Source organism: Mirounga leonina, unplaced genomic scaffold (assembly GCF_011800145.1).
Source record: "Mirounga leonina isolate KUSES-001 unplaced genomic scaffold, KU_Mleo_1.0 Mir_488, whole genome shotgun sequence".
Lineage (NCBI taxonomy): Eukaryota > Metazoa > Chordata > Mammalia > Carnivora > Phocidae > Mirounga > Mirounga leonina.
In genome coordinates this window covers 613,446-627,989 of record NW_023270777.1, presented here as the reverse complement: position 1 = coordinate 627,989, position 14,544 = coordinate 613,446, and the positions used below count along the sequence as shown (strand labels likewise).

Sequence of the window (14,544 nt, the reverse complement as noted above, 5' to 3'; positions counted from 1 at the left end):
AATTCTGTCCAGTAAAGAAGGAAGAGAAAAAAGAAAAGGTATAAAAATTGTAAAGAGAGAGGCAGAGCTTTACTTATTTGTAGGTGATCTCATCATCTGGAAAAACAAAAGAATTAACTAACAAAATCTCATTATTCATCAAATCTAAAACATTAAGACATCCTTATTTTCTGCACCTATGAGAAATTTTAAAACACTGCCAATTAATTGTAAGATATCATCAACGTAAGAACGCATCCCAATCCCAGAAATGTTCCACTGCACCCCTCAGAACCAACGAAACGCAGCGTCGTTGCCACCCGGAGGTCTGGTCCACTCACACAGTGGTGTGGTCCACGGTCCCACGGCTCTGCTGGAAGGAGCGAGAACCCGCTTCGACACACAATCAAAAGACGATCCCGTTCACAGTAGCAGTAAAAACCATAAAATGAGAAAACTGGACATGAACCTAACAAGGAATCCAGGAGTTCCTAGTATCCCTACGTCAGGAATTATCGTATGCCAAAAACCGTACCCTTCACCTGCAGGGAGGGAGAAAGGGCACCATGATGTCATTCCCCTCCCCCCAGGCCAGCCCGTGAACTCGAGGGGCCCATCACACCCCCCACGGCCTCTGTCCTGGAACCTGACGAGCACCTTCTAAATTCCTCTGAAGATACGCAATCTCCATCAGCAAAATTTGAAGAAGAACAAAGAGGAAGAGCCTCCTGAAATAGTAAAACACGTAAGAACAATGATTCTGCCCACAAAGTGCAGATATCTGTTCCAGGAAAGGGATCCTAAACCAAGTCAAAGGCATGTAACTGAGAGAAACATGCAATCCGTGTAAACCCAGAAAGGAGGCCCAGAGTGCAGGAAGACCCTCTACACATGTGAGAGCATGATGCCGGCCCCCGGAGGGCAGAGGGCACGCACAGAGGAGGGGGCACACGCCCGGGAGCACCAGGACCTTCCACCCCGGAGTCAGGACAGGACGAGACACTGGAAAATTCTTACAACTTCACGACATCAAGTACTTGGCAAGGATGTGGGAAACACTCTGATGCTCATTGTTCGCCGCAACATCACCGTGGGCCTGTTCAAGGGCAAGCTGGCTGACTGTCTAAACGTGCACAAGCCAGCAATTCTGGTTCTGGGGACGAGTTATTTGTTACCTACGCTAAAAACATACACACACATCGCGTGGCTCTCTGTGCATATGCGTGTGCCTATGAGTAAAATCTAAATAAACAAACGTTTAAAAAGCGGGGTTCTCACTTCTAGCTCTTCAGGAATCTCCTCTGGGTAACTTAAGCGTGATGATGTGGGAAGAGAGAACCTGACATTCCCCACCCTCCCCTACGGGGGGGACCCTCCCTCTATGGGGGACGACCCCCCTCTATGGGGGACGACCCTCCTCTACGGGGGGGGACCCTCCCTCTATGGGGGACGACCCTCCCCTACGGGGGGGGACCCTCCCTCTATGGGACCCTCCGTCCACGGGGGACCCCCCTCTATGGGGGGAACCCTCCCTCTAGGGGGGCTCCTTCCACTACGGGGACCCTCCTCTGTGGGGGACCCTCCAGCCTCTCACCCAAGGGCACACTCTGGTTGCTACTTGCTTCCTGGGTTCAAGTGCACCTGCTGTGGACCAGGTTTTAAATCTGACCTCCCCGCCATGCAGCGTCTGTGTGGGCCAGAACCAAACGCCACACGGTGAACGCCTCAGGACACATACCAGCAAGGAGCGTTTTTGCCCCCGAAGGCCATCTTGCTTCCTCTGGAAATGTCTCCTTTGCTACGAGGGGTCTCTTCTCATGCTTGGGCGAAGGACTCTGCCATCTCTCCAAGGCCCTGCGGCCACCAACAGGAAACCTGCTCCGAGTTTCTGTGACACTTTTCTTCACTTGTTTTGGTGACGGTTTCTTCTCCAGGAGGGATTCCAAAGCCTGCCATGAAACAGCCCATTACTGTCTTTGATTATCTCACCAAAGTCTGCTGCTGACCACAAACCCGAAAATCAGGCCCCCAGACAAATGTGTCATTACACGTCCACGTCTAGTGGTCAATGGCATGTCGTTTAGCTGGAAAACTGAGAACATCTACTTAATTAATAAGAGAATTCTGCGTGTCCTTTTACACATTTAGCTCACTGAAACCAACAGCACAAAGGAAAAGAACAGGACTACTTTGAAAGGCATCCAAATCCACCATATTCTAGAAACTAACCACGGTCTTCAGAGCCTAATCCTACATGCTTTATAGATGTCTTAATTCTCGATAAAAATCTCATACACTCAAATGGTATTTTCAGTGGACAAAGGAACTATGTGTAACATACCTTTTCATAAACCACACCGCATGCCCAGGGCCGTGGCCACCCACCCACCCCACGTGCCCTCGTTCCTGCAAGAGGCACCTGTCGCTCATCAGTGGGCAGTGAGCGCCGGCCTCCAGCGTCGGGACTGTGCAAACTGAAGACACCTGAGCATGGCCGGGGAGACTTAATCCAGGGACAGTAAGGCACGAGGACAGCAAGCCGTGGAGGAGCGGCCCGTCGACGGGACTGAGCTCCCCGCACTACTGACAGAAGTGTGTAAGAAGCATCACGTTAAGGGGCTCCTGTTTAAACTCTGGGAGGGGACGACACAAGCCCCTGAAGTCTTCCCAGGAGATGAAGACGCGCCCACCATGTCTGCGAGGGGCCAGCGTAGAAAGCACCATGCGACCCGCCACGCTGTCAGAGGGTCTGCACCCGACAGCGCTCCTGGGCTGAGTCCTCCAGGCACCAGCGCCCCCTGCAAACCCCACACGCCGTGCCAGCGACGCTCAAGGAGGAGGGGCCGCGGGGCCACCCAGGCTAGTTAACTTAGCCCAGAAGTCTCCCTCCGGTGCACCCGTCCCCCATGTCCCACCAACGTGAAGGTCGCTTTTCGCCTGTGGACGGATGTGGGGCTAACTCCGGAGCTAACTCCGGCAAGGAAGTCACGGGGACAGCATGCGAGGAACGTCGGTGGCACCTCTGGGACCTTCTTCAACTGCAGCGTGCGGGTAATAAAGCCTGTGCGGCTCCCAGCACCGCAGCAGGCGGGACGGCACAGATGAGGGCCTCCTGTTCTTGCCGGCTCCGTCCCGACCAGTACCTGCCGGGGGACGGCCGGACGTCCCCAGCCGTTGGCACAACTTCAAGCACTTCCCAGAAGTCCACCAAGGCAGCACACGCACTCTCATCCAAGCACTAACCGAAGAGTGCTTCCCTGCTCTCCTTTTCTGTGCTAACAGGTTCTCTCTCAATGCACGGTCAGGGATGGGACGTTCTGGTGAATCGACGGACCTGGTTAAGAGCCGACGCACGTTCCATACCCAAACCACCCATTCTCCAACAAGTGAGGTGCAACGTTACAGGCCGGACGGTAAGGCTGATAAGATAAAAACAAAGTGCGTCCTCCGTCCCCTGCAAAGCTCGAATTCAGCACATGGCAGCTTTGTCTTGTCTTCTCCTTAAACCCCAACGGAACCAGGCCACAGTAAGCATCACCTCCCTGCTTAGAAACAAAGCACTTTTAACAAAACCTGCCGTCCGATTCATACCTCAGTCTGTCGCAGGATGTCCATGACCACATCGGGGACGGAAGGGTCGGCGTCCAGCTTGGCGGAGCAGAGTGACAGCCGGCGGATAAGGCTGCCCAGCCCCCTACAGCGTGCAGGAACCGGGGGCTCCCCGCGGTCCGTGAGCTGCGTCACCAATGCCTGTAAGGCCCGGATGGCTCCTCGGTGGGCAGCCGCCAGCCGCGACATCACCCAGGACTGGCGGTGAAGGGGGGGGGGCAGTTATTTCAGAATTCAGAACTTCTCCACATCAGTCCCACCCTCACGAGGATTTGCGGCCTGTCTCCTTTCTAGACAACGCTGTACTCGGACACTTTCTCACAGCAGGGAATTACGAAGTTCAAAGGTTTTCCCCGACAAATAGCTTTCTCCTTCCTATTGTCAGTTTCTTGCACCAGCAGCAACAGAGTCTGTTCCTTGGAGGGCCACACCAAGTGCAGGATATTTACGGTGCTCGTGCCCCCCCGGACCCATCTCTACGAGCACCATGCACCTGCTAGTGCAGAGAACCCACACGCACAATCCCCACCAGACACTGGAAACGCAACTTATAAACAAGCAGTATCCACCATGACAGCCTGCGTCATACCTTCTTCGTGGGTCTGATTTTATGTGGGCTCAATTTATCCAACTCTTCCTGGATCTCTTTCACCTGTTTCGTAAAGGGGAAAAAGTGAAGACTTCAGACCCATCCACTGATCCGTCTTGTCCAAATACAATCACTGTTTAATTCAAGTCACTCGAAATGAGACAAGGCTCTTCACTCGTGACCCAAAGCACGGTCCCAGGCTTCAAGTTCATGACGGCGAATGGAGCACAGTGTCCCCCCCATCCCCTGGTCCCAGGGTCACGGGAACCTCCCAGGAGGGAGAGAAGGTGGGAGGCCACGCTGCATCGTGGGCTGCACCATGTCCGGAGAGCCCTGACAGGGTCAGATGCGTGTTCCAGAACAATCTCAGTGGCCAGTGTGGAGCGAGGACTGAAGCACCACCCCACAGCAACACGGAGCAAAGTCTAACTCAGGCATTTCTCCTTTTACAGGAAAACATTCAGCTTTTGGTTCAAGCAGTAAAGCCAGCCTGTGCCGTAAGTGACGGGAAGAGAGTCGAAGGTGGAGCATGAGGAAGGCGCTACGGTTAAAAGACATCTAAGAGCAATCTATCTGCAACGTAAACAACGTGAACGCCTGCTCACCGAGACCCTCAGCAGGCCTCCCTCCTTCACTGTTCAACAAGACAACCGCACGATCTGCCGTTACTCAGCGTCTGGCCCAGCACAGACGGGAGGCAGGCAGGAAAGTGCCGAGGCCCCGTCCCTCTAACACCAGGGCACCAGCTGGGGTCACCGATCCACTGTCCACTCGCGTCTGTCCACAGAAATACATGTTCTACCAGCACTGTTTTCCAGGACAGGACTCACATTCTCAGATTCATAGAACACAGGACCCCAAAAAGCCAAAAACCACTCTTCAAGGACTTCGGCCCTATATTCACATTACACAAATACACATGAAGGCAGACGGCAAAAAGAAAAGAACCACTTGTCCACACGTTCAGGAAATTCAGGCTCAGAAACGCAACAGGAGTCACGTGGGACACCGCACTCGTGCTGCTGAGACGGGGCAGGGGAAGCTCTCGGTAGGGCCCCCAAGGCCGGCGGCCGCTCCCCCACTCCCATACCTGCTGCTGCAGGACATAGAGCATCCGGGCGGAGCGCACGGCTTGCTCCTGCCTCCGGACTTGGACTCGCCGCTCCTCATCTGGGTCCAAAGCTTCTTCCGCTCTATCTGAAAACAGTGTTTCCCCAAAAGTGGATTATACATACATACAGAAACGCATGAAAACTTCAATTATTCCAAGACATAATAAAGCTGAAGATCTCTAGTTTTATTAAAAACAAAACAACGGGACTCCCACAAAAAATTCTCCACCAGCCAAGAAATGAGGAAGGAGCGGGCCTGTGTGTAACCCAGTCGGAAGAGACACAGGACCTCAGACCAAGCTCCCGCCACTCGGAGTCCCGGAACCAGACCCCGGCGGAAGCTTCCGCCAATGCCAAGCACCGCTGACTACTTTGAGATTCTTTCTACTGAGCCCAAACCTGTAACGCTGTCTATTTTTTTCAGAAACCCTTTATTGGCCTATTTTATGTTTGGCAAGATTTCTTTGATACTTTATCTCAAATTCAAAAGAGAAATGCTTTCTTAACACGTTCAGACTGCTCGAATGTCCAAAGCCTTGACATCTTTGTCAGGAAGCACACCCTTGTACCCACGGGTGCCCCACGTTTTCAAACCACGTGCTCGAAGAAACGGTTTCTGGGGGACTCTGAGGGCTGTGCGAGCATCCGCTCCCGAGCCAGTGGTTCTTATGCAAAATCCCAGGATACAAGTCAGAAAAAAACGTGTTTTATTAGTGCAAGTGTATTTTATAAACTCAAATATTTAATATTTACTGGTTAAGAAACCAAATGATGAAAAAATTTTGTTCTGAGAAAAGCAAAACTTTGGAATCGGAGTTCTGGGTACAGACACCTGCTCACGGGGCCGACCAGCCAGATGTCTGTCTCGTGGGGGCCGCGCAGCAGGGAGAAATGCGGGCGCCGCGTGCGTGCGTGGATGTCAGGGACACCGGCTCCGACGGGGCTCCGAGCCACCACCCGGCAGGCGGTTCTGAGACAAGGGGTCTACGGAGCCGCACCCGGGAAGCACCCTGGGCATGTCAGGGCCCCCGGAAGCGTGGTCTGCAGAGGGGGCCGTGGCAAACGGCCCAGGCCACAGCGAGCCAGTGCAGAAATTTAAACTATGCACGGACAGGTTTTTACAGCCATTTGCCATTGTGGTGACACATCTGCTATAATTCAAAAGGCACGATTTGTGACAACCTGAAATTTTATTTATTTTATTTTTTTAGATTTTTTATTTATTTGAGAGAGAGAGAATGAGAGACAGAGAGCATGAGAGGGAGGAGGGTCAGAGGGAGAAGCAGACTCCCCGCCGAGCAGGGAGCCCGATGCGGGACTTGATCCCGGGACTCCAGGATCATGACCTGAGCCGAGGGCAGTCGCTTAACGACTGAGCCACCCAGGCGCCCACAACTTGAAATTTTAAACTAACAAATAAGCGAGGGGCGCCTGGGTGGACTGGTGGGTTAAGTGTCCGATTCCTAATTGTGGCTCAGGTCATGATCTCAGGGTCAGGGGATCGAGCTCCGCGCTCAGCAGGGAGTCTGCTCAGGTCATGATCTCAGGGTATCGAGCTCTGTGCTCAGCAGGGAGTCTGCTTGAGATTCCCTCTCCCTCCGCCCCTTCTCCCCTGTCATGTGTGTGCACGTGCTCTCTTCACACCTGAAAAAGTAGAAGAAAATAAACGAGAAATCACCACACCAGTCCTTCCCCAGAGTCTGAGGAGCTCTCTGTAAAGGCCCCCGGCTCAGGCCATGTCGTCGGAGCAGGGCTCTGTCGCCCGACAGCACGGCTTCCACCATGGGGTGCCACGGGGCGACCCCGGCAGCCCACACCGACCCTCCTGTCCCTGCCGCGATATCACACAACACACTCGTCAGGAAGACCACGGGAGAAAGGTCTTCCTGACACAGCTGTGTCCTGTCACAGGCCTTGTAAACTCTGCAGCCATCACCTTTCCCTCTTCAGCCGGCCGCTCGGAAGCTCAGGAGCAAGTCCTGTTTCTCCCGTGCCGCCACATCCTCCCTTGCGTATTTCTGCTCGGCTGCTCAGTCACGTTTATCTCGGGAAGGCAGCTTGAGCACCTCGTGGCATGTGCAACTGTCTGCAGAGGATCCCTACAGACCCCGGGGGGATCCTAGCAGTGGTCCCCAGGGATGCTCAAGCCCCCACTCCTCGCAGCTGGGAAGCTGCTCTCCTCTCTCCGACCCGCTGGGCCAACCCAAACTCGCCACAAGGAGTCCGTTCCCTACTCCGCAGGAAACGTGGGGCAGAGAGGGCACCGAACAACCGTGGGAAACAGTGTGGGATGACCGCACACCCTCCCTTGTGCCTGGTGGTCGGACGCCCCCCTCACACACACCCCCAGCTCCTGTCACGGCTGCGAGCCCATCTAAACGCTGCTCCGTTACGACCAGCTTTATCGAAAGACAAACATGCACATACGATGCTCTTTTTTGAGCAAATTACAAAAATTTTGCCAAATGGCAAAACACGACAGGATAATTTGCGTTCGGGAGCCGTAGGGCCCGCAGGATGGGGCGGTGTCAGCTGCCTCTGCCTGACAGAGGGGCCAGGGCAGGGCCAGCTCCCCAGGAAGACAGACTCTGGCCAAACGCACGGCCCACCTGCCTCGTGGGCTCTGCTCACTGCGGGACGGGGGGTGGAGTGGGATGGGGGCAGGGGTCCTGGACGAACGTGTTGGACTATGCCACTCCCCCGCGGGGAGTCTAGGTGCTCTCACCTTTCTCAGAGACTGCTTCCATTTTGTGGACACAGGTGTTCAATGCCCTCTGGAGCTGCTGCACTTCCAGCAGGCTCTGGTGGCCGCCGGTCCTGGGGTGGGGCTCCGGCCCCGGGGCGCGCGTGGGCGGCGAGTGGGGCACGGCCGGATGGGACGGTGCTGGACAAGCTGTGGACAGGTACACCTTGGCACCCGAGCAGGACGTTCCCACCGTGGACGGCTGGTGGGCGCAATGACACGTTTCCCGGCTCCTCGGTTCCTTCCTTTGCGCCCCGTGCTCGGGGATCTTATGCTCGTGGGGCCCCCACCTCTGAGAGAGCTGGGGCTCACTTCTGAGGCGGTGCTGCTTGACGTGTTCCTCCAACTGTCTGCGCTTCATGTCTCTCCTGGCCAGGTGCACGGCGCAGCTGAGCCTCTCTTCCGAGATGATGGAAAACGAAGCAGAGCCGCTCCCGTCGGGACCATCCCTCAAACCCAGATCGTGACGGTGGTATGACTCGCTGTATGAGTCCTTCAGCTTCTCAATTCTGATTGCGTGCGGGCAAGAATAGCGGACTGCCAAGTTGCTGGAATGGGCAGGAACGCTCCTATTAAACTGCAGCTGGCTCTTTAAACAAAAACAAAAGCAAGAGCACATCCGTCTGAGGCCAAGTTTCCAAACTCCCACCACACAATCGTTAGCGCTAAGAGGTATTCTTCCGCACGGACAGAAGCAGCCACTCTCGTACGCCCGACCTCATCACACGCCCGTGGCTCCCGCCCACGTCACCAGGCCACGGTGCCACCCTCCCCTTCACAGAGCAGCCCAAGCTCCTCACGTCCCCCGTTACCCACTCTACATGGCCTCAAAAGGTCAGGTTCCGGCAGAGACAACGCAGTCCGCCACGAGCTCTGCGGACACGGCTCCCGGACGCCCCACGCACAGGAGCTGCGCTGGACGAGGCCGTGTGCCTGTCAGCTGCACCATGTCCTTGACCCCTCACCCGAGAGCATCCCGCTCCCCAAGGTCCGCGTACACCTTCACAGGCACGCCTCAGGTTTTGTCCGTTTGAACCATAACAGATATAAGCTTTGTTCTGCTTTCCTCTGAAGGAACAAAGGCATGTTTCCAGAGACTAACATTTCTATTGTTCTTCACAGTGGCATTCCCCAAAATCCCACAAATGGCCTTCTCGTGCCTAAACTAGCTATAACCTTGCTAAGCATTTAGATGGCTCCGGTTTTTCCACTAATAGAAATATTGCTTCAAATAATATCTCTACACATTTAGCTTTTTTCTCATTTTAAAGAATTTCTTTAGGATGGAGTACCCGTTCTGGGATTACTAAGTCAAGGGGAACGAACAAGTTTACAACTGTGGGCCCCATGGCAGGTCAACGGCCCAAGCCCACACCTCCACCACGAGCCCCTTGCCCCAGGGACGGCCGCCCGGGCCTCATGATAAAGGGTGATCGTGTGTCACGTGACGAAGGGCCCGTTTAAAATGAGGCCGCTGTGGAAAAACTTCAGGAAAGTATTTCGGAAACAACTTAAAAACCTCACTGCAAGTTATGAGAGAAAAAAACAAAGCGTTGCTGTCTGAAGGGTGCAGACAGCCCATGAGATGTACAGTTTTATTTGGAGAAAGTTTAACCTCCAAAAGTAAAAATAACCAAAATACCTGAGGGGGTGGATACGAGCACTAGAAAACACACATACAGGCGAATGCCTCTTGAGCCCGGCTAGAGAAAGGCTTTCTAACTAGGACTTAAAATCCATTTGCAATAAAAGAAGAGAGTGATACATCTTGCTACATTAACATACGAATTTTATTTTATTTTTTTAAAGATTTATTTAGAGAGAGTGAGTGAGCACAGGCAGGAGGGGCAGAGGGCAAGGGAGAAGCAGACTCTCCGCTGAGCTCAGAGACCAATGCGGGGCTCCATCTCACAACCCTGAGATCATGACCTGAGTTGAAATCAAGAGTCGGATGTTCAACTGACTGAGCCACCCAGGCACCCCTAAAATACAAATTTGAAAAACAATAGGCCTGGGGCACCTGGGTGGCTCAGTCGTTAAGCGTCTGCCTTCAGCTCGGGTCATGATCCCAGGGTCCTGGGATCAAGTCTGGCATCGGGCTCCCTGCTCAGCGGGGAGCTTGCTTCTCCCTCTCCGTCTGCCTGCTGCTCGCCCTGCTTGTGCTCTCTCTCTCAAATAAATAAATAAAATCTTTAAAAAAAAAAAAAGGCCTGTGGGGACTAAAAACACCACAAACAAAGTCAAAGAACTGAAAAATTGGAAGAAAAATATTTGTAAATACAAAGGGCTCTCTAAAGAAATGTTAAAATTGAAGTGAAAAGAGACCAAAACTGAATAGAGAATGGGTGTGTGCAGGAAGGACAGGAGAGGTGGGTGAGAGGAGACACTCTCAAATGCCGTCTTGGGCAGGAAGGTTGGCAACCACGCTGACGTTTCACATGCAGCAGGGACATGGGGAATAAAATCTATAAAGACAAAAGAAAGCCCTAAAGATGAATACTAACAGAAACCAATGCACCAAACTGCTCTCATACAAATAAGTCAGTCACCGCTTATCAACCATCAGAATAAAAAACTGATTCAGACAAAAATTATCGATGAATGCTAAACTAGTTCATCAGTCTGGGGAGCAAAAGGACGCTAACATGGTCCTGAGGACGGACACTTGCAACTGCAGAGAAAAGTGAGAGCAAGTTCACAGGGGAGGCTGGGCAGACACGCCCTCGCCGCCACCAGGTTAGGACGAGGTCAACGGTGGGCGCCTCCCGACGGGGCACACGAGAAGGGCTCAGCATCATGCTGCAGTTTCCCCCCCACGAGGATGTAACAGGAGTGTCATTCTGAGAAATTTCAGACAAAGCCAAACTGATACAACATCATCAAATAACTGGCCTGTATTTTTCAAGAATGCCAATGTCATGAAATAAAAAGACAGTCTCACAAAGTGTTCAGATCAAAGCAACGAGACAAACGTGGCAACTCACGCCGCTCAGGGACCCGGGATTCCTTCACCGTAAAGGACACTATTGGGATATCTCATGAAATCTCAACAAGGCCTGTACATGAAACGGTAGCTTTATCTTAATGTGAACTTCCAGATTCTGATCATGTTATTATGTAAGAGAAGCACTTGTTTCAGGAAATACATACCGAGTACTTAGCGGTAAAAAGGCATCGTGTCTGCAAGTTATAACTCACCAGTTTAGAAAATGCCTGTGCGTACGTGGCGTGTGTGTGCACATGGGTGTGCACGTACGTGAGAGTCGTGTGTGCACATGTGTACGTGTGCATGCACACGGGTGTATGTGTACATGAGTGTGCCCGTGCACATGGGTGCGTATGTGCGTGCATGAGTGTGTATGAGTGCGCACGTGTACATGAGTGTGCACACGGGTGTGAGTGTGCATGGGTACGTGTACGTGCGTGCGTGCACATGGGTGCGTATGTGTGGGCATGGGTGCATGTGCGTGAGTGCATGGGTCATGTGTACGTTTGTGCACATGGGTGCGTGTGTGCATGTGAGCACGCACGGGCACATGGATGCGTGAGCACACGTGCATGTGCATGGATGTGTGTATACATGTGAGTGCACGTGGGTGCGTGCAAGCATGCATGTGCACATGGGGGCATGTATACATGTGAGTGCACGTGTGCACATCGATGCGTGTGTACGTATGGACATGCATGCATGTGCATGGGTGCGTGTACGTGTGAGTGCACGCGTGTGCAAAGAGGGACAGAGAGAAAGAGACACAGGGGAGGGGGGCGGAATGTAATAAGAGGATTAACACTTGGGGAGTCTAGGAGAAGCATACCCAGGAATTCTATGCACTACTGTTGTAACTTTTCTGTCAGTTTGAAACTATGTCAAAAAAGTTTTTTAATTTTCTTGGTAAACTACAATGAGATATTACTTCACACCCAGCAGAAGGGACCCAATTAAAAAAACCACTCCAGGCTGGCGAAGACGTGGAACGACTGGGGGTGCTTGATAGTTGGTACGAACAGAAGATGGCACAGACCCAGGAAGAAGGTCTGCTGGTTTGTTAAAAAACTAAACATACACCATCCCCCATCCCAGCGACTTCGCTCCCTGGTATTTACCCAAGACCTGAAAACACGTTTACAAACAGAGGTATACCAGGAAGCTCCCAGCAGCTTCATGTGCAGGAACCCAAACCAGCAGCTGGAGAACCAACTACCAGGGACACTGCTTAGCGTTTCAGAGCGGCCGCGCCGGCTGAGGAGCCCCTGTGCATCACGCCCAAAGAGGCCTGACCCACGAGATCACGTGGCATACGAGTCCCATTTACAGGAAGTCCTGGAACAGGCAGAATCCATCTACGGTGGAAAAAATTACAATGACGGTGGCCTTGGGAGGGCAGGAAGGGGCAGAGGAGAATTCTCTGGAACAACAGAAAAGACCTCCATCCTGATAGAGGTATGTGCGACACCTATGTACACATTTGTCGAAACTCAGCAAATGTGACAACATGCATACGTTTTGATGTATTCATTTCAGATGTAAAATTTGCATCAGAAGAAAAAATTGAAATTCTAAGAACGAGCTCCAAGAATGAATTCTAGCGTGTGACGCGCACGCTGAGGCAGGCAGGGTGCCCGTGTCTGCACCTGACTTCCTTATGTATCAGAGTAAGGTGGGCTGATGGATGGACTCTGGAGGGTGGACTGAAGGTCAGACAGGCAATGAAACAAATACCACGAAATCGTAATGCAATTTGGGTGTTCGCCGTAGAACCCAATGTTGTTGCGTGAAGATTTTCATACATTCAGTGTTGGGGGGAAACACATTTTGGGGACAACTGGATGAAGCTGAGGGAAAACTGGTTATTACATAATATTAGGAAATGATTTTTCATCCATTTTGTTAGGTGTGATAATGGTTAAGTAGAGAGTTTACTTTTAGGACTGTTCTAAAATACTGAGCACTCTAAAACATCTAGGAGGGAAGCGTCATGACATCTGCAGCTGCCTTTGAAGTGGTTCTGCAAACATCCGAGAGAAAAACAGGACAAACCGCTAACCACCGTTGAATCTCGAAGGTGGTTTAAAGGGTGTTTACTGTCCTTTTCCTCCAACTTCTGTTCAAAATGTTTCCTGATAAAAATCTGAAGAGAGAAAGGGAAGAGAACTACCTGGGCCTGAAGTGTCCTGGGGTCACTCCTCCCGTGTAGCTGGACGCAAGGTGCTAGATGAGCGCAGGCGGAGGCTGGCCTGCCCGGGCCCATCCCGTCAGAGCACGTGGGATGCTGCAGAGAGCCCAGCCACCGGCCAGCACTGCTCTCCCACAGTCATTGCCTAAAACGAGAGAAAGCCACTTCAGACCAACAGCATTCAAACACAGGGGAAGAAGAAGTTAAACACAGCACCATGCTCATGCAACAACATTCTAGAGAAGTCCACAGCAGCCTCACGCATAACAGCGAGGGCTTCGGGACAGGTACAAAAGCATCTTCCCTTTTGAAATCCTACTTTCTGAGAGAATACGGGGAGCACTATTCTAACGACCAGCTGTTGAGCCATTCCAAATCTCAGATCTCAAGGGTCACCAGGAAGACAGGAGCTCCGCTACAGTAGGCGAGCAACCGTCCAGCAGGGTAGCTTTACGGACAGTCCACGTTCACAAACCCCAAGCCCTAGTTAGAAAGCGGCCCGCTCTACTCTCCCGGGTAGCTCAGGTCAGAACTCTGCAGGACTCTGAGGAAGCCTGCGGGAGGATCAGAATGCCCAGACTTAGGGCAGATCTGCCGCCGGAGGCCCCCCGCCCACAGTGGGCTAAGACAGGAAGGTGTTCTGGGAGTTGATGTGGGCTACCCCCCCCCGACACTTTGTTACCCCTGCACTCAGCACGAGCTCGTCACGACCTCGCCTCACGTTGTTATTTACCTATGTCCCGGGGCAAGTCTCATCTTCCCGGCTAGACAAGGCTCCTGGAGGGTAAGGACCTGTCTTGCTCTTCTCTGATATTTCCCACAACACTGTGCTTGGAGCATGGCAGACACTTGAACTCAACATTTGTTGAATTAAGCTGGTTTTCCATAAACTGACTAGTTTTCAATGTACTGGGGTATTTGTTCTGTCAAAGAATCCTACAGTAAATCAATGGGGAAATCCAGGTCTTAAGAAAAAATCCCTAATTTCAGCTTTTGCATAAACCCCAGGTTTGCAGACAGGATTTGCTTCAAGACAGACGCATCGGCAGGAACATCAGGGCAGCTGTTCAAGATCCCCTACTCCCAGGGCTGTCGAGACGCGAGGGCAGGTGAGCGAGGCGGCCCCGCTGCTGCCTGAGAGCCCCCACAGTCCGGGGGCTGCAGCCGTAGGGTCAGGCGGCCCACAGGGTGGGGCCGTGCATGCACGAGTCTGTCGAGGCCGGGGCCGGCACTTTCCCACTCTCCGCTAGGAAACACTAGGTGACCCCTCAAGTGACGCCACACACACACACACACCTGCACGCACATACACAAACACACACAGTCCAGGGACACCCA

At 52.7% G+C, this 14,544-nt stretch overlaps 1 protein-coding gene across 5 annotated transcripts in view; it reads right to left on the bottom strand.

The window, feature by feature from the left end:
- Window positions 1–14,544, bottom strand: part of KIAA0753 (KIAA0753 ortholog) — a 41,770-nt gene extending 27,226 nt beyond the window's left edge. For 2 of the 5 annotated variants that reach the window (XM_034989338.1, XM_034989340.1), the window contains exons 1-7: window positions 13,940–14,539; window positions 13,189–13,351; window positions 8,015–8,621; window positions 5,268–5,374; window positions 4,178–4,240; window positions 3,571–3,786; window positions 1,718–1,928 (exon numbers count right to left, since the gene is read on the bottom strand). In XM_034989338.1, coding sequence (XP_034845229.1) covers window positions 1,718–1,928; window positions 3,571–3,786; window positions 4,178–4,240; window positions 5,268–5,374; window positions 8,015–8,621; window positions 13,189–13,281 — 1,297 coding nt within the window. In that variant the 5' untranslated portion in view covers window positions 13,282–13,351; window positions 13,940–14,539. Of the gene's footprint in view, window positions 1–1,717; window positions 1,929–3,570; window positions 3,787–4,177; window positions 4,241–5,267; window positions 5,375–8,014; window positions 8,622–13,188; window positions 13,352–13,939 lie in introns of all 5 variants that reach the window. The other 3 variants (XM_034989342.1, XM_034989341.1, XM_034989343.1) reach the window with 3 other exon arrangements.